The sequence below is a fragment of the Coenobita brevimanus genome, chromosome 55, assembly GCF_032717465.1.
Source record: "Coenobita brevimanus isolate Jiangsu-jjx chromosome 55, ASM3271746v2, whole genome shotgun sequence".
Taxonomy (NCBI): domain Eukaryota; kingdom Metazoa; phylum Arthropoda; class Malacostraca; order Decapoda; family Coenobitidae; genus Coenobita; species Coenobita brevimanus.
In genome coordinates, this window is record NC_137008.1 from 50944716 (window position 1) to 50969314 (window position 24599).

Consider the following 24599-nt stretch of genomic DNA (forward strand, 5'->3'; position numbering starts at 1 on the left):
GTCAGGCAGTCTGGACTGCTTCTGGCTTTATCAGACTTTTTCCGATATATAAGACTTTAGTCTGGTAGCTCTTCGATTCCAGTAAAAGCGAAATCCGGTCTTTTGAATTCCATTATACTTTACTAGTAATTAGTGTATACTCCTGTACAATTGTACATTACAATATTTACAGTATGGGTACTGTTAACTTTAAGAATCTGTAGTCCAAGTATCCTAGTTTCTATAAGGTATTGTTCACTCCATCCTGCTAAATTTAGGCTTGCCATTTTATTATAGACTATTACCATATGTCCTTGGCTTTCCATAAGTACAGGAAAATTGTTGACATAGACATTTCTTTATTACAGAGTGAGGCAAGCCGAAACGGCAGTATGAGTTACCAGATGCCTCAGCAAGCTAGGCCATGTAAGTATTTTTGTTTTAAGTTTTCTGTGTTTGTCTATCAGAGATTAGGGTTAGGGTTATGGTCACTGTATAAAACATGATCACTCAGGTCAAGACTGTGGAAAGCAAAGGAGCACCATTGGCTTGCCTCAGACCCTGACATCACAAAAGTTGTGATATGGGACTGGCATTACTGTACCTGTACTGGCATGTTTCACCCTCATGAACACCACCTGTTATATTGACACATCCAATAACTTGTTTCCACACTGTATTTGTTTGGATACTTCTGTTATTTCCTGTGTTATCCACATCATTTTTTTGTGTGGCTACTATATATACTTTACTAAATAAGGAGGTGCATTTATACTGTAACATTTCTTGTGAATATGATTCTAGTCACACTGTATTGCATGTTCTAATGAGTAGGCTACTGTACTGTACTGTATATTGTTCATATGAAATGCTGCTTGTTTACATAATCAGTCAATCTTGTATAATTACCTGTTTGTTTTCATATGCTTTCCCCACAGTGTCTCAGAGTGGGTACCATAATCCTGCTGACATGCCTTTGCAAAACCCCAAGGAGCAGATAGCTATGTGGCAGCAAAACACATACATGACTGACTCAGGCATCAACTCTGGTGCCACCACCAATGCTCCCTCTCTCTCGGGCAAGGAGGAGGAGATGGATACTGAATGGCTTGAAGGACAGGCACAACATGGCTTCAATCAAGGAGCCTTCACATCAGAACAGGTAAGTGGGAATGAAAGGTTAAACTAAAACAGATATGCTTTTTTTTTTTTTTTTTTTTTTTTTTTTTTTTTGGCTACTGTTTTTCCAGCTTTCAGCCTTGTACGGTTGTAATACTGTATATTTGTAAACAGTTTCCCATCCAGTTAATTTCTGGTAAGAGTATAGTGAAACAAAGATTTTTCATATTTGACATGTGCTGGGCACCATAATGTTGTTATGGCATGGTAGGCACTAATTACAGTGCATTATGCTTATTGTCTCTCCCACATATGTATTTTAATATGTTGACTTCAGTCAATATCAGATGTCTGATAAGCAGGGTAAATTATTTCTTTACCTTAGAGTTTGGTACAGACTAGCTAACAACTTTTCACAGGTTGATGACATGAACCAGCAGCTCAATCAAACCCGCTCACAGCGGGTACGTGCAGCCATGTTCCCAGAGACCCTGGAGGAGGGAATGGAGATCCCCTCCACCCAGTTTGACCCTCAGCAGCCCACTGCTGTCCAGAGGCTTGCTGAACCCTCACAAATGCTCAAGCATGCTGTAGTCAACCTTATAAATTACCAGGCATGTAATGTTCCTGTTATTGTCAAGGCTTATATTTAATAATCAGCATTTTACTACCCAAATTTCAGCCTTCATCAAGAAACAAGAGTTGATGGTCAATGATCGTGTGAACTTGAGAGGCATATAGTTCATCGCATCAAGATCCATCCCAACCTTGTACTGTAATCATTTGGTACACCACCCACGCACCCTGTACATGTATCTCTCTCTCTCTCTCTCTCTCTCTCTCTCTCTCTTTCTCTGAACTAGACATAGCCTTGAAAAGATTCCACTTCCCGCACCTGACACTGCATTATTGTAGCACATTGCCCCTTAACCATCCAGAATGTTAAACAGAATAGCATTTTTCATTAATCCCATACAGAAATTATCTTGCAGAAGTTACCTTTCCCAAAGAGACAAGTTCACATTCCATGCTACAGATTGGCTATTACCCATGTCTGTCCCTGTGCAAACAAAATATAACTCACAAGCTGTCCCTTTTGCTCTCATTACACTGCAACACAGACCGCAGCACACACAGGTCATACCCACCTTATACTCTGCGCTCTTGCAGCACTTTACTCTTACAGTGCACTTATTTGTCTCATTCATCTCAGTCTTAGAGCACAAACAGTAATTCAAGGTAACCATTACAAAATATATAATATCCTCCTTAAGTAGTTGTATATCTGAAGTCCAGCTGATCTTATGTCTATTTGAGCCAAGGGCCACAGTAACAGCTCCAAATTATATCATTCATAGTCTCATAAGAAGTGATATTCCTTATGTTGCCTCTTCCACCCAGGGTGGATGGAGATCATTTTTGCCCATCTCTCTTGGTTCACCAGATTAAGAAAATGGTTTGGGATCTTGATGGAACTTTGTGGGAAAGTTTTTATTACTAGTAGGATGAGGTGAATTAGCCTAGTTCTGATAAAAGTTCATTATAGGATGGATGGATAAAGCCTAGTTTTATGGTACTTTCTGTAAGGAATTTTTAAAAATTACACGTTTTGGAGTTATGCACTTTACTTCATGCCAGTCTTGCTTTGATTAATTACTGTAATTTTAATGGCTTGACAGCAGTCTTCAGAAGCACTGTAATTATTACCAGTGATTTAATTGATGGTTTAATGTGAGTTGAGCACAGTCACAGAGTGCTTTCTTGTTTCAATGGAATGTAATTGTGAAGCTTCAGAACGTGATGAAAGTTTTTTTTGTCTATCAGATGAAGCCGGGATTTCGAGGGCTTGAATGATGTGTGATTAGAAGCATGGCCCATTGAATTGAGCAAACTTTGGCTGTCTGAACGTTGCTGCATCTCACCTTGCTTTAGGGTGGGAAAGGACATCTGGATGATGGTGATGAAGATTATTTGATCTTATTTTTTATACCAGGATGATGCTGATCTAGCAACACGTGCCATCCCTGAGCTGATCAAGCTGTTAAATGATGAGGACCAGGTGGTGGTGTCACAGGCAGCCATGATGGTGCACCGCCTCAGCAAGAAGGAAGCCTCACGTCATGCCATAATGAACTCCCAGCAAATGGTGGCGGCCCTTGTCCGTGCTCTGTCTAACTCGAATGACCTGGAGACGACAAGGGTGACAGTCGGCGCGTTACACAATCTTTCCCATCACCGCCAGGGTTTGTTGGCAATATTCAAGTCTGGTGGCATCCCTGCTCTAGTCAAGCTTCTCAGGTAGGCTTCTTACTGTGTGATGATGAAATTGTTACTGTATGTGAGAAACTTAAAAGAAAAGGATTGCAATTTAGCAGAACCTCTTATATTTTGTCAAGTAGTTTTTAACTTGATTTGTGCTCTTGTGTATCATTGTTGTACAGTACCAGTACATGCCAGGTAAAACTAATGGAATATGATCTCCCGGATGACAGCTCACCAGTGGAATCAGTGCTGTTTTATGCCATCACAACATTACACAATCTGCTTCTGCATCAGGAGGGATCAAAAACTGCAGTACGCATGGCTGGAGGTTTGCAGAAGATGGTTGCTCTCCTCCAACGTAACAATGTCAAGTTTTTGGCCATTGTTACTGATTGCCTCCAGATTCTGGCATATGGTAACCAGGAGTCCAAGCTGATAATCCTAGCTTCACAGGGACCACAGGAGCTGGTGCGCATTCTTCGCTCCTACACTTATGAAAAGTTGCTGTGGACCACATCGCGAGTTTTGAAAGGTACGGTACCTGTGAGTTGTCAGTGCATTCTCTTCAGACTGCAAAGTACTGGAGCCCACCAAAGATAATTGAGACCATTTGAGGAAATATGTAAAATTAATATCTGGAGAACCATGGATATAACATAGTCAATTCTTGTACTGTACATGGTTCTGTAGGTATGAGATGAGCCTTTGGATATAGCATTTTTCATCATATTTGGTTACCAGTATACGTCATTTTAGTGTAGCATGGCTCTCTGCCAGCTCTCTAGTAATATCTTTTGATCAGAACTTAGCATTCATTACTTTATCCTAATGTCTCTTCAGTCAGCTTCTGCATGTCTGGTTTAGTGGTTTTACATTTCAGCTCCTAGCGTGGATATAATGTAGGTTATTCTAGTACTGTACATGGTTCTGTAGGTATGAGATGAGCCTTTGGACATAGCATTTTTTCATCATATTTGATTATACATCTTTTTAGTGTAATATGGCTTTCTGCCAGCTCTGTAAAACATGGAGTCTCCGATAAACGAAGGGGTTAGGTACCTTTAAAATCTTTCGTATATCAATTTTTTGTATATTGAAGCATTTTCCCCCATAAGAAACTTAAGAAAATGAGGAGATGCATTCCAGGAGTCCCATAAACTCTGTCAGCAAACTATTATGTACTGTACTAGGCTGGTTGTAAGCTCTTAAATCTACAGTAGAAATGTTGATAAAAGCTAAATAAACTTTAAGCAGTTGTTTATTTATCAGATTACTGTTAAAAAAATAGAAAACAGTACTGTACAGTATATACAGGTGAGGCCCGATCTCACTCACGCCCTGGCCTTCCTCGTGCCTCTTGACAAGTTCGAGCTTGCGCTTCAGCATCAGGGTTCAGTGTTGCTTCATCTTGAGAGGCTCCACAGATGATGACGAAGGTGAAGGATGCTTGGGTGGCATGATGAAAGATGTGAAAGGTTCTCGGAATACAGAAGGCATGCACTACACAGCTGGGGAGCGGGAACAGACTGGGACGAAGCGGAGGTAGTTGCTTGCCTCGCCATACACAATAGTGGCACTACAGTCGGTCATGCGCCAAATTTAAATCATTTTCTTGTAGCACTTCGTACCTTTGAATCTTCGTATATTGGGGCTTCGTTTATCGGGGACTCCCTGTAATACCTTTTGATCAGATCTTAGCATTTGCAACCTCATCCTAATGTCTCATCAGTCAGCCTATCCATCTACAGCCTGGTTTCTCAGTGCTTCTACACTTCATCTTCCCTGATCCAGCCCCCCAGTAGCTGTAGACCATCCCAGTTTCATCCTTTCTGCATCTTTTCTGATCTTTTCCACTCCTGTCTGTCTCTCAGCACTTCTGAGAGTATCTTGTCATCCAGTTTTACTCCACTCAGTTCAGTCATTTTCATGTAATTTTATTTGAGTTTCCAGATCTTCCGCTATTACTCATAACATTTCCTACCATACAGTATGGCATTCCTAGCATAGGTAACAAACACTTTCCCTTTCGTGGACAAAGAGTACCTGATGTCAGGATGGTTAGCAATTCTCTGAACTTTTTCCAACCACTTCGCACTCTTGTGTTGGCGCTCTGCTCAGCATCGTCTTCAGCATTGATGAACCAAAGAGGCAGAATTCATTCAATCTCCAGTGGCTACTCTCCTGTCACCTTCGATCTTGTTGGTCTCCCATCAAGTGGTTTGACTTCACCCCTACAGCAAGTACACCCGGCAGTCAATCACCAGACTCAAGTCTTTATAATTGTCTAAAAGCTGCAGATGAACTTGCATTGAGTTCTTGACAGGAGTTTGAAAGATCAGGATGGGTATAGTCACACAGTAGTTGGCATCAGTTTGCTAGGTTTTCATTTCTTTCAATTTTTACATGTTAAGTGATATAATGACTACATCTGTGAGTTGGCATAAATGTATACCATAGTGTATTGATATACATATGTCCCTTCAGTATTGTCGGTGTGCTCAAGCAACAAACCAGCCATTGTTGAATCTGGAGGGATGCAGGCACTGGCTATGCACCTAACCCACCAGTCTACACGCTTGGTGCAGAACTGCCTTTGGACTCTGCGTAACCTCTCCGATGCAGCTACTAAAGTTGTATGTACAATATAAGGACTATAAGTTAATTGTATGGGTACACTAATGTATTATACAGGTAAACTGCCCATCTCTCTTCATTCACTTGTATATTCTGCAGTTCAGTCTTTGTATGTGCAGTTTTGTTTGTGGTAGGTGAGGACATTCACCATCCACTCACTCAATGTAGTGCTGCTCTCAGGTGTCTGCCCTTTCCTCTCCATCCTTCTTTCCTTCCTTCCTCTTTTGTCTTTCTTTACTTCATTCTTTCCTCGTCATTCTGCCTACGGGTGACTTTACACTCCCTCTTTTGTCTGTCTTTCCTTCATTCTTTCCTGTTCCTTCTGCCTATGGATAACTCTACACTGAGTGACAAGCCGAATGGTTTCCTGTACACCAGGAAACCATTTACTACACTGGATGGTAACCATATAACGAAATTATGGCACCAGGTGGTTTAGTGAGTAATTGCGGCACTCCAGTTGGATTGAACCGGTCAAGCTTTATATCCAAGGGGTGGCTGGAGTTATTGCTCACATAATGCCACTCAGGGATGAGTGGGGCTGGTCACTCTCTTCTTAAATGTCAGGACCAGCTTGTCTAGACCCGGGCTTCTACACTCCTCATGGGGCAGTGTAGGCTTGGATGATGATGATGATGATGCAGTTTTGTTAGTAAGAGATTGGAGTGTAGTTGTAGTGTTGTGTGAGGTGTTGTATGGTGTCATTTGTTGTGTATCATGGTAACGTAAGCTTTTTCCTATTTTTAATTTATTTTTTATTTATTTTAATTCCTGACCATGCATGTGTTTGTGGCTTTGTCTTGTGAATTAGCATGTGTATGTACGTATTGCCTTGGATGACTCTGTCGTACAGATATGTGTGTACAAGTGGAGTACATCAGTACATCTTCAGAGAAGCAAGAAAAATGTTTGAAATGTTTTTTCATTTGTTAGGTGGAGCCAAGATTTTGAAGGTTTGAACAATGTGTAAATGATTGTATGGCCCTTATCAGAGGATGCTGTATTCAGTGATTTCCTACTTTTGTGCTTTTTCTTATTTGTGTCTGGGTCCTGCCTCACCTATCTTTTGACTGGGAATTAAGAATTAAATGGTGATTTGTAATATTACTATTTTTTTTTTTTTTTTTAATGCATGCTTCTTGATCTTAGTTTTGTGGAGAATTAATATTTTTATTTACTTGGAAGTCTTTGTTTATTTGTTGATTTATTTTGTTTCATATTATTTATTTCTTGTCAGCTTTAAATTTTCATGTTTAGGGTATTTGCTTGCTTGCTTGTGTTTTGTTGTGTGCATCAGTTTTTAGGGAGCTACTTTGTTAGAGAAGAAAACTTTTAAAGCACAAATTTCATAGAACAATAGAACTGCATTAGTAATGGCTGCCAGAGGGATAGAGTGAGTATACAGTAGAATATGAACTCAGAATAGCTGTGGTTCTTTGCTGACCAATGTTCCCTAAACATGCTTAACTTTATCAACCAGATAGTGTCTTGTACACTGAGTAAAATTGCATGGCAAGAACCAGATTTAAAAAAAAAAAAAAAAAAAAAAAAAAAAAAAACTCTTGAAGGGGTAAAAAAGAAAATATATATTTTAGTTAAGGGATTGATGGAGGTTGTACTGTATTTAGTTTCTTCAGCCAGAGAAGTCCTTCATCACCTGAAATAAATTGTGCTGAAGTATCGTGAGTAAATTATGAAAGTTCTCATTGTAGGAAGGGGTTAAGCAATGACAATGTTAACTTAGTCAAAATCAGTTGAACTTCTGCACATTACTGGCTGACACTGTATCCCCTTTTAACTATTTTTCACCATAAGACATTTTTACTATACAGTATTGTACTAGCTCCGACAGATAGATCTACCCTGGGATTGTCCTTTCATCTTTTAAGGCTAAAAATCAGCTTCCAATATCCCTTTAAGATGCAGGAGAGCCTGTTTTCTTCTGGCAGCCAAGAACTGCTATGTATTATGTAGCTTGGGTGTGGCTCCTCGTATAAACGTTAATCGTCCTATCCGTTTTCACAGGAAAGCATGGACAACCTTCTGCAGAACCTAGTGCATCTACTGCGTGCCTCTGATATCAATGTTGTGACGTGTGCAGCTGGTATACTCTCAAACCTCACTTGTAACAACCAGCGCAATAAAATCACTGTCTGCCAGGTGGGAGGAGTGGAGGCTCTTGTAGCAACCATCTTCAATGCTGGCGAGAGGGAAGAGATCACTGAACCTGCTGTGAGTATAACTACCACAGAGTTTTGCATTGTTATTTTGACTTGACCGCATATGAAAAGAAAGGATACCGTGACACTGGTAGAATTGAGAAATGTGGATGGTAGGACACATTATTGCCAAGGGATTGTTGATGAACTTTTGCCCGTAGTTGTATCTGTGATTATGCTGTGCCATGGGGTATTAAATTCATGGGTACATAAGGGACATGTAGGATTGAGCTACAAAAACCATATAATAATGGTGTTGCAGGTTTGTGCTTTAAGGCACCTGACAGCAAGGCATCCAGATGCTGAGGTGGCCCAGAATGCAGCCCGGTTGAAGAATGGCATCCCCATCATTGTTAACCTTCTGCACCCACCTTCACGTTGGCCCTTGGTTAAAGCTGTCATTGGCCTTATTCGTAATTTGGCCCTCTGTACTGCCAACCACGCACCACTCAGGGAGTCTGGTGCCATACCCAGACTTGTCCAGCTACTCATCAGAGCCTTCCAGGACACACAGAGGGTTAGTATTAATTACAGTAAATCTGTTACAAGTTGCCCATTTTTACCTTCCATTTTTGTTGTAAGATGTACAATGAAATAAAGAATAGCTGTTGATTAAAGTTCTGTTGCTGCCGGCAAAGTGTCATTTAGTATTATATAATGGGAAGTCTTTTTTATATATTTTTTTTTTCTAAGTCCAGAAAATAAAGTTCTGGTGCTGCTTATAAAGTTCTAGTTCTCCCAAATCAGTGCTAGTGGACACATGTACTGAAGGTACTGCTATCTGGTGGCATTCTTCTGAATCTCATGGAGGAAAATATTTTGCGGATGTAAGCTGTAAATTTTTACTCGTTTGAACAACATTTTCTGAATCAGCAGTTTTTTTAAAGCTTAATTAGTTAATGCTGTGTATATGTATCTGTTCCTTAAAAAAATGAAAACAATGAAAACAATATCCATTTCCACCGTGTTTCAACAGTAGAATGCAATCTGATGTTTAATAATAGCTTATAATAAATTAACATAAGACAGTAATTGATTAACAGTTAATAAAAAAGTTTTTAAGGCACATATTGAACTGGTTGATAAACTTTTATTCCTGCTGCCAGAGGTCTGTACAATACTGTGTGTTTTCCTGAGCCAAACGTGTTGCCTTCCACTCCACACCTCTTCCACGTTGTACCGGTATCTGTCATAGCCTCTGACGTTTGCTATCGTACATCCGACAAGACAGCATCGCCACAGGGATGTCAATTGTTGAAATAATTGAGACTGCTTTCACTGTTGACAAAAAATATTGAAATGTTGTCACGTTTATTTGAACCTAGAAATTTCTTTTAAACACGCGGTTCATGACCATTTTATATTCCTCCGCATTAAGATCCCCTAATCAGTCACTGGACTGCACCATGCAGGACAGTGTGGTAAGTCATATTACCTTGCCAAAGCAACCTTGTTATATTGGTATGGACTGCACATAGTATTTACATACATTTACAACAATGTAATAATTAACAAGAGAATATTCAGTTTTTCCTGGCTACGGAGAGTATAATACTGTACTGAAATATTGGTAACTATCACCCCCTGACCTGCATTTTACTCCTCTTGGCGATATTCATGGGAATGCCACCAGATGGCATCATCTTCAATACATGCACCCAGTTGAGAAAAAGAACATGAGGTAATTTAGAATACAGTACATCATTGTCTTATAACAAAGACTGCCTCTATATGTCATTCAGCCTTTCTTTCTCCTGTCTCTCATCCTTGTCAGAACCTGTCTCCATATCTCTGCTAATAGTACTCCCAAATTTGCCTCATGCTTTTAGACATATCTGAAATCTTCACTTTTTTTTTTCCCCTCCACCATGCACATTTCTATCCATTTAGTCATTTGGGGTTTAGATTTGATCCTTTTGTCACATAACACATCGTTTCATCATGAATTCCTGCACCACAGTGTTCTTTGTAGCTACATCCATTTACTTTAAGCCTGTTTCCCATTCATTATAGTCTGGTAAGCAGTATGATTTCAGTGATATGATGTACTGGAATGCAGTATATGTTGCTGGTTTAATAATACATGTGTAGCTACAGCCAGTCCTTTTGTAAAGAATTGGTTGTTTGCTGGCAACTGCTGCTTTTAAGTGAAATCTGCCTCAAGTTCGTGGTTAAGGAGTTGAAAGGAAAACAAAAATGATCTCTAAGTAGTTCATTAGCAGTTTATTAATGAATCATCTTCAAGTGAGGTTTAACTGTATAATGGTTCTTTTTTTGTATACCAGCAACGGTCATCAGTGGCCAGTGGAGGATCGGGTAGCATTGGAGCATATGCCGATGGAGTGCGCATGGAGGAAATTGTGGAGGGCACTGTGGGAGCTCTGCACATCCTGGCACGCGAGTCTCACAACCGTGCCATCATCAGGGGACTCAATGTTATCCCCATCTTTGTGCAGGTTAGATGCATTACTGTATTACAGTCTGTGAGTTAGTACTAAGCTTGCTGCTTAGTTTGTGCAGTATTATAATTTGTGCAGATTTCAGTGAAAAATGACAATGAATCATTCAGTGACTTGTTGCTTTTGTCCTGGAGTAGCATGTGTCTTCAGTTTTGCAGTACAGTACTACCTCGATACACGATATCCCTAGATGCGATACCCCGGCCTATTGATGGGGGAAGAAATACCACCATACCCTCCCTAATGATGGCCAAACCCCAGTTTAATGATGGGCTTTGATTTTTTTTTTTTTTTTTTTTTTTTTTGACTGAAATTATGTATTTAGGTTGATTTATAAACTGTTTTTAGACTTAGATAAATGTGTTTTAGCCATAGGTGGGGTGAACATGTCATTTTGGGGTACAGTTTATTAAGCTTAATGTTTTCCAGACATACTTGACAATTTTCATATTTTGTTCGTTGGTTTTAGTGAGTTATTTACGGGTGTTAAGCTTAGGTTAACTTCCTTGACAGCTATTAGGCCATTTAGATTGACTTTAAACTTGTTTTTGGGCTTATTTTGGTGGGTTTTGGGTTTGGTTGGGGGGAGGGAGCCCAAGGCTGGTACATGCTTCACATTACATGTTAAAATTACCCCGATATACGATACCCTGCCTAACGATGGGGTTTTACCTAACCAATTACATCGTTAAACCAGGGTATGCGTGTACACTGTACAGTAATACTCTCACTACATGATGCATTACCATATATTTCAGAATATGCTACAGCATACCAAAGATTACAATGTTTGTCCTGATAATTTTGTAGGCTTTACTGAAACCAGATAAAATATATAATTCTGTTATATTACATACTGGTAATCACTAAGGAAATTAGTTAATAGAATGTAGAGGTTATTATTGAAATTGTAAGACTAATTACTGTGGAGGAGAGTTTTGCAATAGTACATTTTTTTTCAACAGCTACTCTACAATGACATTGAAAACATTGAACGAGTGGCAGCTGGTGTCCTTTGTGAGTTAGCAGCAGATAAAGAAGGAGCAGAAATGATAGAACAAGAAGGAGCTACTGCCCCTCTCACTGAACTGCTGCACTCCCGTAATGAGGGTGTTGGTGAGTTTTCAGCTTTTCATTCCTCATTTTAACCCTTTCGATACAGCTGAGATGAGCATCTGAATTTTTTTACAGCTGAAGAGAGTGTCTGAATTTTCTTTTTTTCATCATCATCATCATCATCATCATCCGGACATCCTTTCCCACCCTAGGGCAGGGTGAGGAGTAGCAATGTCCAGACATCCCAAGTTTGCCCAGTCCAGTGGGCCATGCTTCCATTCATTTTTCAATCCAGTCCCTGGAATCCTGGCTGTATCTGATTTGCCAAAAAACTTCCACCATATTGTATAGCTTCACATAAATGTATCCGATAGAGTCTGTCCGAATGCTGTCATGTTAAAAGAGGTGCCAAATCCCTGATCATTCACTTCTTCTCACGACATTCATCCAGCCAGCTTGATCTCATGTCAGTCCCCTAGCCTCACCGACTTCCATACCTCTTTTCCTCACACACTAATCCACCATATCCCACCACCGTCTCCTTGGCCTAGCTTGCCTCAACCCTCATTCAGCTTTGCTCAGATATACTGTACATTTTTCACCACTCTGTTGTTATCCATTCCCACATAACCATACCATTTCAGTACATTCTCTTCGATTCTGGTGTCCACGGACTTCCTCACTCTACATCCTTCACAAATCACATTGTTTCGTATCCTATCCGCTCTTTGTACACCACGCACATTACTTAGCAGTTCCATCTACGCTGCTCTCACTCGTGACTTCTAATTTTCATGCCACACCATAGTCTCACACCCATATGTTAAAGTTGGCACTAACACTCCTTCATGTAAGCCTCGCACAGCTGCAACACTTAAGCCTCTCTTTCTTATCGAGGCCTCCATAGCACCAGCTACTTTGCTTGCTTGTGTCACTCTTCTTTCCACTTTTTTTTGCACATTTTCCTCTCATTTCTATCACTGTACCCAGGTATTTGAAATCTGTCACTAATTCCAGTCTGTCCATTCACTGTAACATCACACTGGGAGTCACCTTCTCACTCAATTAACATCACTTTACTCTTTTCTGCATTTACTCTCAAGGCACAACTCACACAGACATCAGCAAAACTCTGCACTAGTCTACCAAGTTCTTGTACCCATTTGTGTCTTCTGTGACTCAAGAGGAAGGGAGATTGCTTGAGGTTTCCTTATGTCTGTTTTCTAATGTTTTATATCGTAAAGAATATCAGACAACTTTATTCTAATTCTTTTCACTCTCTATGATCATGGGAAATAAGTTTTAAGATGATTGTGGAGTATTTTTATTAATCTATCTTTTACATATATACTGGGTATATATATATATCATCACCATCATCATCATCATCCTCATCATCTGGACCTCCTTTCCCACCCAGGGGCAGGGTGAGGAGTAGCAATGTCCAGACAGCACAAACTTGCCCAATCCAAATAGGCCACACTTCCCTTCACTCATCATTCAAGCCCCTGGAATCCTGGCTCCACCGGATACGCCAAAAACATTCACCACATTCTGCAGCTTCACATCATATCCAATTGAGTCAATCTGGACACTGCCATGCGCACAAGGGATTCCAAAATCCCAGATCACACACTTCTCAAAATTCATCCAGCCAACTCGATCTCTTGTCAGTTCCCTAGCCTCAATGACTTCCAAACCTCTCTTCCACACACACTCATCCACCATATCTCTCCCCCTTCATGGCCTCCTTCACCTCCTCCCTCCTTCAGATTCCCTCAGGTATACCTTTTTTACCACTCTATTGTTATCCATTCTTTCCACATGACCATACCATCTCAGGACACTCTTTTCGATTCTGGTGTCCACAGACTTCCTCACTCCACACCTTTCATGAATCACATTATTTCGTATCCTATCCACGCTCTGTACTCCACATACATTCCTCAGCAATCCCATCTCCACTGCTCTTACTCTTGACTTTTCATTTTCATGCCACACCATAGTCTCACACCTATATATTAGAGTTGACACTAACACTCCCTCATGTAAGCCTCCTGCACCTGCAACACTGAAGCCTTTGCTTCTTATCAAGGCCTTCATTGCACCAGCCACTTTTCTTCCTTGTGTCACTCTACTTTCAACTTCTTTTGCACATTTTCCTCTCATTTCTATCACTGTACCCAAGTATTTGAACTCTCTCACCAATTCCAGTCTCTCTCCATTCACTGTGACATCAGACTGGGAGTCACCTTCTCTCTCAGTAATCATCACTTTACCCTTCTCTACATTTACTCTCAAGGCACGACGCTCACAGACATCAGCAAAGCTCTACACTAGCCTACCAAGTTCTTGTCTGGTACTTGCAAGCAGTACTGCATCATCAGCGTACAACAAATTTGAAATATTCCATCTATCACCATTCATTACCAGCGCCATCTCTCTCTCCATTACTCGTGTTTTTACTTCTCTCATCACCCCATCCATATATATATTGAACAACCAAGGGGACATCACACAACCTTGTCGCACGCCTACACTGATCGTGAACCACTCACTTAGATGCCCATTAACCCTTATACATGCTTCACTTCCATCATAAAAACTCTTGACAGCACCTAACAGCTTACCATCTACACCATACATGTGCAAAACTGTCCATAATCCCTCTTTGTCTACTTTGTTGTATGCTTTTTCCAGATCCATGAATGCCATAAACACCGTATGGTCCTTCTCACAAGCCTTCTCTGCTACCTGTCTCAATGCAAATACTTGATCCACACATCCTCTGCCACTCCTAAAGCCACCCTGTTTGTCACTTACTAGGACTTCTGATATCTCTCTTACTTTCTGTATAATAATTCTTCCATATACCTTCCCTAACACACTTAATAAACTTATGCCACAATAATTCTTACATCCACTTTGCTTACCTTTATTTTTGTACAGGGGTACAGTCACAGCCTTTTTCCACTCTGCAGACACAGTTTCACTCATCCATGCCTTCTTACATATCTCCAACAAGCACTTCATTCCACTCTCTCCACTACACTTAGGCATCTCTGCATACACCTCATCAACCCCAGCTGCTTTCCCATTTTTCAGCCGTTTCACAACGCTCTTTGTCACGTCTCCTGACACTGCATTCCTTCTCTGCACACCCCCAAAACCAATCATGTTTACAGCCGCTCTGCTCTCTCTATTCCCATTCATCAGGCTTTCAAAATATTCTTTCCATCTGGTCCTTACTTCATCTCCATGGGTTAGTAACCTACCACCTGCATCCTTCACACCATCACATTTCTTTCCACTTTCACTTCTACATTTCCGCACCTCTTTCCAGAATAACTTCCTATTTTCAGAGTAGTTCGCATTCATTTTTCCTCCCAGGTCATCATTTACCTCCTTCTTTTTCCTCTTCACTAGAGTCTTTACATGCTTCATGCTGTCAATATACTCAATTCTTATTTCAACTGAACCACTATTCTGTAACCACTTTAGCCAATTCTTCCTCTTTTCCTCCACTGCTCTCTCAACCTCCTCATCCCATCATGCCATACCCTCCTTTTTTGTTGATACTCTTGCCACACCACACACCGCTTTAGCATTCCTAACTAAGCAGTCCCTATATGCATTCCACAGGCTGTCCAGATCCATTTCATTCCAGTTCACTGATTCTAACTCATCCTCTGCTTTGGTCCTGTAATCATCTGCCATTTCTTTGATCCTGAGCTTCTCAACTTTCAGTCTTTCTCCCTGACTGCTCCTCTCTCTCTTGATCGACCTCACTCCTCTCAGCTTGATCTTGCATACCACGATCATATGATCTGACAGACCTCCACATCCTCCTCTCACAGCCCTTGTATCAGCAACCATTCCCATCATCGATCTCTCTACGAGCACGTAATCAATCAGGCTTCTTTCCACATGATCCCCATTTCCTCTATACCATATATATTAATGTGCATCTTAGTGTTTGAAATAAGAATTACAAATGCACAACCTCCTCTCCTGACACATATCCTTTTGTTGATTCCCATTATCATGTTCTCTTGGTACTCCATAACAACCCATTATGTCATCCTCAGGACCAGTGCCTACTCTTTCGTTCATATCCCCCATAACGATCACTTTATAGCTCCTGGACATTTCCTCCCACTACTTCACCCAGCTCATCCCAAAACCTCTCATTCTCTCTCTCACTCCTGTCCTCACACGGTGCATACGCTACAATCACTGCCACTTTCACCTTCTCAAACTTGAACTTGACATACATAGACCTCGAGCTGACACATTTGTAGTCACTCATTCCACTCTGCCACACCTCATTCATCAACAAAGCAACTCCTTCCTTACATCTTCCTCTCCCATTCATTCCTGATCTTACACATTTCACACCCTCCCACTCCTCCACTTCGCACCCTTTCATCTTCATTTCACATGGTGCCATCACAGTATATCTTGCACTCTTGAACACATTCACCACTTCCAGCTCTCCTCATTCACACCTCTCGCATTCCACATGGCCACCGCCTCTGCCCATTTGGTTGGGGCCTTAGGCAGGTATTTGGCCCTCTGAGGCTCTCTGAAACGACTGCCTTGATTAGGTGATTTTGGATAAGGGAATCTGGGGGACACTTAACCCTGCCAGAAGCCCCGGTTATATGGTTACCACCCAGCGTAGTAAATGGTTTCCTGAGTACAGGAAACTATTTGGCTTGTTACTCAGTGTAGAGCTCATATGGCATCACTCTACATTGAGTGAGTGGATATAGTAGAACCTCTTTGGTTCGGACCCCTTTAGTCCAGATTTCGGTTAATTCGGACAGAATTTTAAAAATATGAATTCCAAAAATATGCCTAAAATAATTCTAAAACCATTTTCATTAGCTGGGTGGAAAGTGGCTGTCATTTGTTTGGTTTCAGATCACACTAAGTCGCAACGAGGACCCCTTTGTTTGAACACATACGAGCATTTGTATCATCAACTAGTTCACTCTCTCCTCCCCATGTATAGTATTTCGAGGCAGTGCTCCTTACCATGGCTCTTAATGCAAATGGAGTCTCTGGAAAGACTAAAGGTGTCAAGGGGAAGCTTGTAACATTACACATTGCTGATAGTGAAAAATTAAAGCTGGTGTTTCTGAAAGAAAACTCATAGTAAAAGTGTGGCATTGCCAAACAAAGTGTATCAAGCATCAAGAAAAACAAAAGAAAATTAGGCAGCTTGCTTTAAAGTGTGGTATTACAGTGAATGTGGTGAAAGTAAAAGAAAAACTCTAAAGCTCCCTTTGGACACTACTGAAAATAAGAGAGATTGTTCATAAATGGTACCTACAGCAGCGATCGTTCGGAGTGCTGTGTGTTATTTCATAAATTGTGGAGGGGTTAGTAAACTCTCATCTGACCTTCCCTACAAAGTGCAAGACATGAATGCTATTCAATCACCACACAGTGCACTACTAGCCACTTGTTGCCACCACAGCACAATTTTGTTTGTAACTTCGTGCCAAGAATTTTGGTGCTGATGATTACTGTACTTGATAAATTTTGGTTTAAACAGATTCTAGCACATTTTGATGGACAAACAGTAATTCTTGGTACAAAAGAAAAAAAATTGTAAATTACGAAAACGTCTGTGAATGCTGTCGGATGAGGCACTTGCTTGATTACCACAGCAACCCCCCATACCTTGCCACACTTTGGTGGTGTGGCAGTACACCACAGTGAACTGGCCATTATAATGCCTAAGCTTTTCATTCTTTTATTAAACACTAAGATGTCTGCTATACATTACAGCTTAACAGTACTTTGCCAAGACTACATTGTAAAATAAGTGTGATGGAGTGTTCAATTCAGCTTTTAATATTCGTGCGAAGATAATATATACCAGTAAGTTCTGGTGGTCTATGAGTCTGTCTGTTGTGAGGCAGCTGCGTGAGGTCCACCATTTCACCGAAAGCCACTGTCCTAACCTAACAGTTTAACTGAACCTAACCTAACCTAGCTTAACTGTCTAATAATTTAACCAAACAACCTAACCTAACTCCCAGTTGAGAAATGGGAAATGAAATCCAGAGTACATTTCTTCCATTTTGCCATAAACAAACAACAGTAGGTATGCACTAAGGAACGTGATGATAACGGAGAACATTTTCATCAGGGAAAGGTCATTTACCACCCTGAAAATAGGAAAATACAGAACACAAACTGGAGGGAATCGGCACTTAGTGGTTCTCGATGAAAAAACTCATCAGCCGCATGGGTGATTGGTTCATCCACGCAACCACATGATGAGTCATACAAACATACGTTGGTTGTAGCAGATTCCATCACAAGACTTTTTAAAAATTCTTTACATTACCTCATTTTAGCAAAGATGGGCCTCAAAATAGTACAATGGATAATAATGTTTAGGCCATTTTCAGATTCTACATGGGCTTTATTCATTTACTGACCATAATTTACACTGTAGTCTGGCCCTTACCTCTACATAACAATGCTACAAACTTTGTGTTGTATACACACACACACACACACACAATTATATATATATATATATATATATATGTGTGTGTGTGTGTGAACTTAATGAACAAATACCGTATGTAGAAAATGCTTTTGGTATGGGCTGGAGATCACCCTGATGGTTCAGACAATCAGCAGATGTGGACAACCCTTCTCTCCATGTAGTCTGGGCTAAAGAGGTTCTACTGTGTGTGTGTATATATATATATATATATATATATATATATATATATATATGTATATACATACAGTACTGTACAGTATACAGTAAAAGTCCCATTATTCGGCATCTATGGGACCGGGATGATGCCGAGAAACTGGATTTGCCGAATAATCAAAAAGCTACCTACTCAGTACCTTAAGTATATTGGTGAACACTGTCATCACCACTTATGGTATTACAACTGTGTTTGGAGAGAGTACTGTATACTGTACAATACTGCAATCAATACAGTACTATACCTGAATCTGAAATATATATATAAATTAGTGAACATATACGAGTGTATTGACACAGTAAGCCTACAAGTCAGATAACACTTCCTGGATGGCTGAAATGATACGGAATATTACCTACCAGCTCAGTACATCACTTGTATTGGTGAACTCATCACTACTTATATTATTAGAAATATGTTTGGAGTGAGTACTGTATACAGTACTTTTTCCAAACACAAAATAAAATAGTCAGAAAATTGCATAAAATAAAGTGAAGGAATATGAATTGGTAAGGTCTTTCTCATGAAAGTTAAACATACTGTACATTTAGCACTCATTCTTTTGTTCATCTTTTTTTGTTTACTTGTGAAAGGGAGAGTATTGATGCAAACAGTAATGTATTCCATTAACCCCTTAATAACCTCCAGCATTGAACAACCCTTTACAGTACTGATGTCAGTGATGTCAAGTTAGTGTGAGCTATGAAAAAACTGTGAACAATTATGGGAATGGAACAAAGATCACTGGTATGTTTACACGACTCTACGCTATGATTCCAAGCAGTCAGTGGGACGGTTAATCTCAGATGTTTTCGCCCATTTGGTAAATGCACCGTAACTTTGTAATTTCTCCCGTGAATCATAACGAATCATAGCATGGGTTTAGGAAGCCAAATAACACATTGTTCAGTGCGCCAGACAATTATCTTCATATCTTTAAGAAAATGGAAGAAATTTAATCCCTCTCTGAGTACATAGAGTAAGTTTCTTCCATTCTTCTGAAATCAATTTATTTTTCTTAAAGATGTGAAGATAATCGTCTGGCTCACCTAGCAATGTGTTATTTAGCTTCCTAAACCCATGCTATGATTCCCTATGAGTCACGGAAAAATTGATGAAGTTACGGTGCATTTACCAAATGGGCGAAAACACCTGAGATTAACCGACCGCCTGACTGCTTGGAATCGTAGTGTAGAGTCGTGTAAACATACCAGTGACCTTCATTCCCTCCCCATAGCTATTCAGTTTTCTTTATAGCTCACACTAACTTGACATCACTGACTTCAGTATTGTAAAGGGTTGTTCAGTGCCGGAGGTTATTAAGGGGTTAATAGGATTTATTACTGTTTGCATCAATACTCTCTCTTTCACATTAAACACAAAAATGAACAAAAGAAAGAGCGCTAAATGTACGTTTAACTTTCATCAGAGAGACCTTAGCAATTCATTTTCCTCCAGTTTATTTTTAAGTATTTTTCTGACTTTAGGTTAGGTTAGGTTTGGTTAAATTATTAGGTACAGTTAAACTCGGTTAGGTTAGGTTTAGTTAAATAGGACAGTCCCTTCCACCATTATGCTGAGGAATAAAAATACTAGGGCTGTCATAGTCATACAGCTAAAAACAACGGGGAAACTGATTTAACAAGCAACATTTATTTATGGGTAATGCATTACAGTATCAGTGGTTCATGGGCTACGCAATTACCGGTAAATGTCATTTTCAGGAAGGCGTCAAGAATGAAAGAATTTCAAGAATTAGTGAGGGGGCTACGAACATAACCCTCGCTAATTTGGTGGGGGTGGTTACTGTACTGTATGATACTGTGCAATACTGTAATCAATACAGTACTATACCTTAATCTGAAAAAAATATAGAAATTAGTGAACATACAGAAGTGTAATGAAACATTAGGCCTACAAGTCACAGATAACACTTCCTGGACTGCCGAGATGATTCCGGACATCTGCCGAATAATCAAAGATTTTCGTAAATGGGACTATTTCTCAAAACTGCCGAAAAGTCGGATCTACTGAATAATCAGCTGCCGAATAATAGGACTTTTACTGTATATATATATATATATATATACACACACATACATACATACAAACAAACATCATCCAGTCCCATGACGCCCCATAGAGGAGCAGAGGAACCCGGGACTACTGTAGGCAAGTTGGTCCTGACATTATAATATATATATACTGTATATACATACACACTTATGGTAATGAAGCTTTTGTCTTGCAGCAACATATGCAGCTGCAGTGCTGTTTAGGATGTCCGAGGATAAACCACAGGATTACAAGAAACGGTTGAGCATGGAATTAACAAACTCACTGTTCCGTGAGGACGGGTCCATGTGGCAGGGAGATATGGCAGCAATGCCACCAGACCTTCAGGACTTCATAGCACCACCAGAAGGACACTATGACCCCATGTATGCCCAGGGACCACCGAGTGTTCACAGTGGCCATGCCGGACCGAACTATCAAGGTTAGTCATTTGGGGGGACTTAAGATTGTACAGTATCTGAAGAAAATGATCAGCCAAGTGGGCAAAGAATGAGGATTATAGCATAAATGCTCTGTTTTCACCAAAATAAAGTAGTGCATTTGTTCCCTTATTTTGTGTCATCTCTTCATTAGCTTTAATGATTTCCTCAAGATGGTTTGGCATGGAGTTGGCTAGGTTCCTTATATACTGAAGAGAGTGATGAAGGCAAGACCAAATCTCATTTTCATGATTGAGTAATGATAATGCTTTACATATATATGGTTTTCTTTTCCTCTGGTTCAAATAGTTCTGAATTTGATTGAAATCAGGAAAGTATCCAGGTCACTCTGACTCCTCTAAACAGTATTTTCCCTCAGCCACTTTTTATTTTTATTTATTTTTTCCATATAGCATGGGAGACCATCATCAATATAAATATCCCGTCATTGAATCTCAGATCCAAATAAACATATGGCCTTCTGACACCGGTAGGTTGCAGAACTCAGTTGGATAAAAAATAGCTACAGTACACCTTGACAAGCAGCACCACTGAAGTACCAGATACTGTCACAGTGTTTGGTGGTTCCCAGTTCCTAACCTTGTAGTTGCCATAATCAAGTGCATTTCCTTTCCCCTTCCAGATACAGTAACCTATTCATAGTCACAATCTTCAGCCAGTCATCTGGCACCAAGTCCTTCATCATATTTGCAGTGATATAATGTTGTTTGTTACCATCCCAACACGCATTCCTTGAAGCTTTCATGTTGATGAAAATAAATGCATAATTACTGAATTATTATTATTAATATGAGAGTGTAGCAGGTGCTTTTATTTTTTTCTGCAGGAGGGTACGACCATGTGCCTGTGGACTCGATGCAGGGTCTTGACATAGGATCGCAGCATGGGGGTCCAGGTTCCAACTATGGCCCTATAGACCCCCGTGATTTACCACCAGGACATCCAGGACATCCAGACCTTGCCTTTGACCAGCAGATACCACCACAGCCGCCTCGTGACAATAACCAGATGGCAGCCTGGTATGACACAGACCTCTAGACCATCCCAGCACACATACTCATGACTCCTACAAAAACATAAACACTTATACTGAGGGTCGTATTCTAAGTGGTTTTGAAAGTTTCGTAACACCTCTTCCGTATAAATTCACGCCGTGCAATGCACCTCAGTATCCTCCTGTATGTTATTGATATAAAATGATATAAATATCATACAAGAGACTTAGGATGCATTATGCAGTGTTTACCACTAAGGAAAAAGTTCCATTAACTTTGCATACCACCTAGCATACATTGGTAGTTTCCCCTCCCCACCCCTCTGCTCACCATGCACTATACAGAAAGCACACATACAGATACATTGATAACCATACAGGACACTTTAGGCATCTTTGAAACTGCCCCACCCAGTTGTGCCCTATGTGGCAAAATCTAAGTCACTGAAAGTAATCTTGAAGCTACTTGAATATACATGTGTCATCTTTTTTGTTGTAAGGTCAGCAAAGTTTATCGTAAATTAAGTTGTTAATTGATTTTTACATTTCATTTAGAAACTGGTAATTGGCACAAGTGTATACTAAGCTTCAAATGAACATTAAAAATATATTTAATTATGCAAATAAGGTAATTTGAATTACTGTATTCAGTTTTTATCATTGAGAATCTGAGACAAAGTCGTAGAAGTAAAGTCTCAGAAGTACAGTGAATGACTTATTAACCTAACTGGAATATCTATGTAAGGAAGGGCCCTTCCATTACTTTCATTTGTCTCAGGTGCTGCAGCTGCTTCATTTCCACGGTTTGAGTCTATGAGCCAACATGGTACCCATTTTGCATGTACAGGTCTCTCTTTATGTCATTATTATTAATGTTATGCATTTACTTTGTTTGTTTTTTGTTGCATCTTTTTCATATATTTTCTTAGTGACCAAGATTAAAGTATGTAGAATTTAGTTTCATATTGCACAGTTTTTTTTTTAATATAAAAATTAAAGCATCAGGATGCAGGGTAAAATGAATGTACTGTATATAATTTCCTTTGCAAAGTTTTGTAATGTTGAGTCAGAAATGATGATGTAATTGTGGTGTTTGGTCAGTGTTTGGTCTCTGACTCCATCTGCCTGCATCAGGTGTTGCTAGCAGACCACATCGTTTTTTACCACTCTTGGCTTCACTGTATAAATAATAAATGTAATTGTTAGATATGAACCACAGAAAGGTTCTTAGCTTTTCTTGCTATTAAGGACAATCACATTTAAGCAGAGTTGTAATGTTTATTCTTAAGTGTTGTATACCAAATGCTTTTCATACCACATAAGTTTTTGTAGATCATGAATCATTTAATACATCTGAATCATCATCTAGCTCATTATGTAGAGCAAAAAATGTACCAGTTTTCATAGTTCACATTGCTTAATATACATTATCTCATACCTACTTGTTCCAGTCTTTTGGCAGCACAAGTTTAATATATCATAGGAGTAGTGAGCCGGCTCCAAACAATTGGTAAATATGTAGTTTAGATAGGTTATACTCTGATTTTGTCCAGGGTAAATTTTTAATTGCTTTGTTCATAATCAATTACCTGTAGGCATTATGTTGTGATGCTGCCCTTATGATGTACTAAACTGAGTGCATTGACATTATTGAAGCATCAGTTATTTTGTATTCTGTATTATATTTTCTTTATTGCAGTTAGCCTTCCCTCTTCCTACCCCTTTTTATTTTAAGAAATTATGCTTTAACAACTATAATCACTTCCTGGTTTACAGTTCCTCAGAACAGATTATAATTAGCTGTAAACATCATGTGGTTCTTGTTTATGTGCAACTTTTCTCTCTTGATTTACAGAAATATTTGCATTTTATCATTTAGTTTGCAATGTGCCACAGTATTAGATATAGTGTGATTTGTATTCAGAATCATGAATAGTTTATATGTACCATTATTATATAATGTTTCTTCCTTGAGTGTGTTGTGAACAGAGGTATCAAAGCCCTGACACACAACTGCCATCTTACCAGCACCTCTGCCCACACCACCACCTGATGAAGAAACATGTTCATAAGTATGCATTGTGTTCAGTCTGGCTATCCGTGACACCAAATGTCCTTTTACTGATATTTTACAGTTAGGGATGATTTGGGCCAGCATCATATATCCATTTCCTGTAGACCAGTATCTCACATTGCCAAATGTATCCTCTCAGACACCACTTGTTAGGTTTTTAGATTATGTACCAATTCCACAACTAATCCAGTGTAAGTGAAGTGAGCAATAGAATGTCTTTTATACAAACTCTGGATTTTCATTAACATGTGTCCATGTAGTACCTTGAGGTAACAAGGGTGAATTTCATGGGCAGTATTCACTACCCCTGTTTCCTCACACTATAAACAAGGTGATTAAGATCCAGAAATGGAAAGTCAGTGACCATGTGCTGTATGTAGGATGGGGCTAGTAGCAATGCCGTCTCGTGTGGTACACTCAATCCTCGTAAACCGCGTGTTTATAAACCATGGATTCGTAATCCGCGGCAAAGTGGATGTCAGACTGCCAGCACCCTTAAACCGCTGTTAAGTCACGAAAATCACGGATCTAGGCACCGAAG

The 24599-nt window shown here is 39.7% G+C and overlaps 1 protein-coding gene across 1 annotated transcript; it reads left to right on the forward strand.

Moving 5' to 3' along the window:
- Window positions 1-350: 350 nt before the first annotated feature.
- On the forward strand, window positions 351-22964 carry arm (armadillo). The gene is made up of 12 exons (XM_080273530.1): window positions 351-405; window positions 918-1141; window positions 1518-1712; window positions 3092-3396; window positions 3591-3892; window positions 5845-5993; window positions 8020-8226; window positions 8476-8730; window positions 10499-10669; window positions 11638-11788; window positions 20726-20971; window positions 21817-22964. Exons 1-12 carry the CDS (start codon window positions 372-374, stop codon window positions 22026-22028), a joined length of 2451 nt encoding a protein of 816 aa, XP_080129656.1. The 5' UTR covers window positions 351-371; the 3' UTR covers window positions 22029-22964.
- The last annotated feature ends 1635 nt before the right edge of the window (window positions 22965-24599 follow it).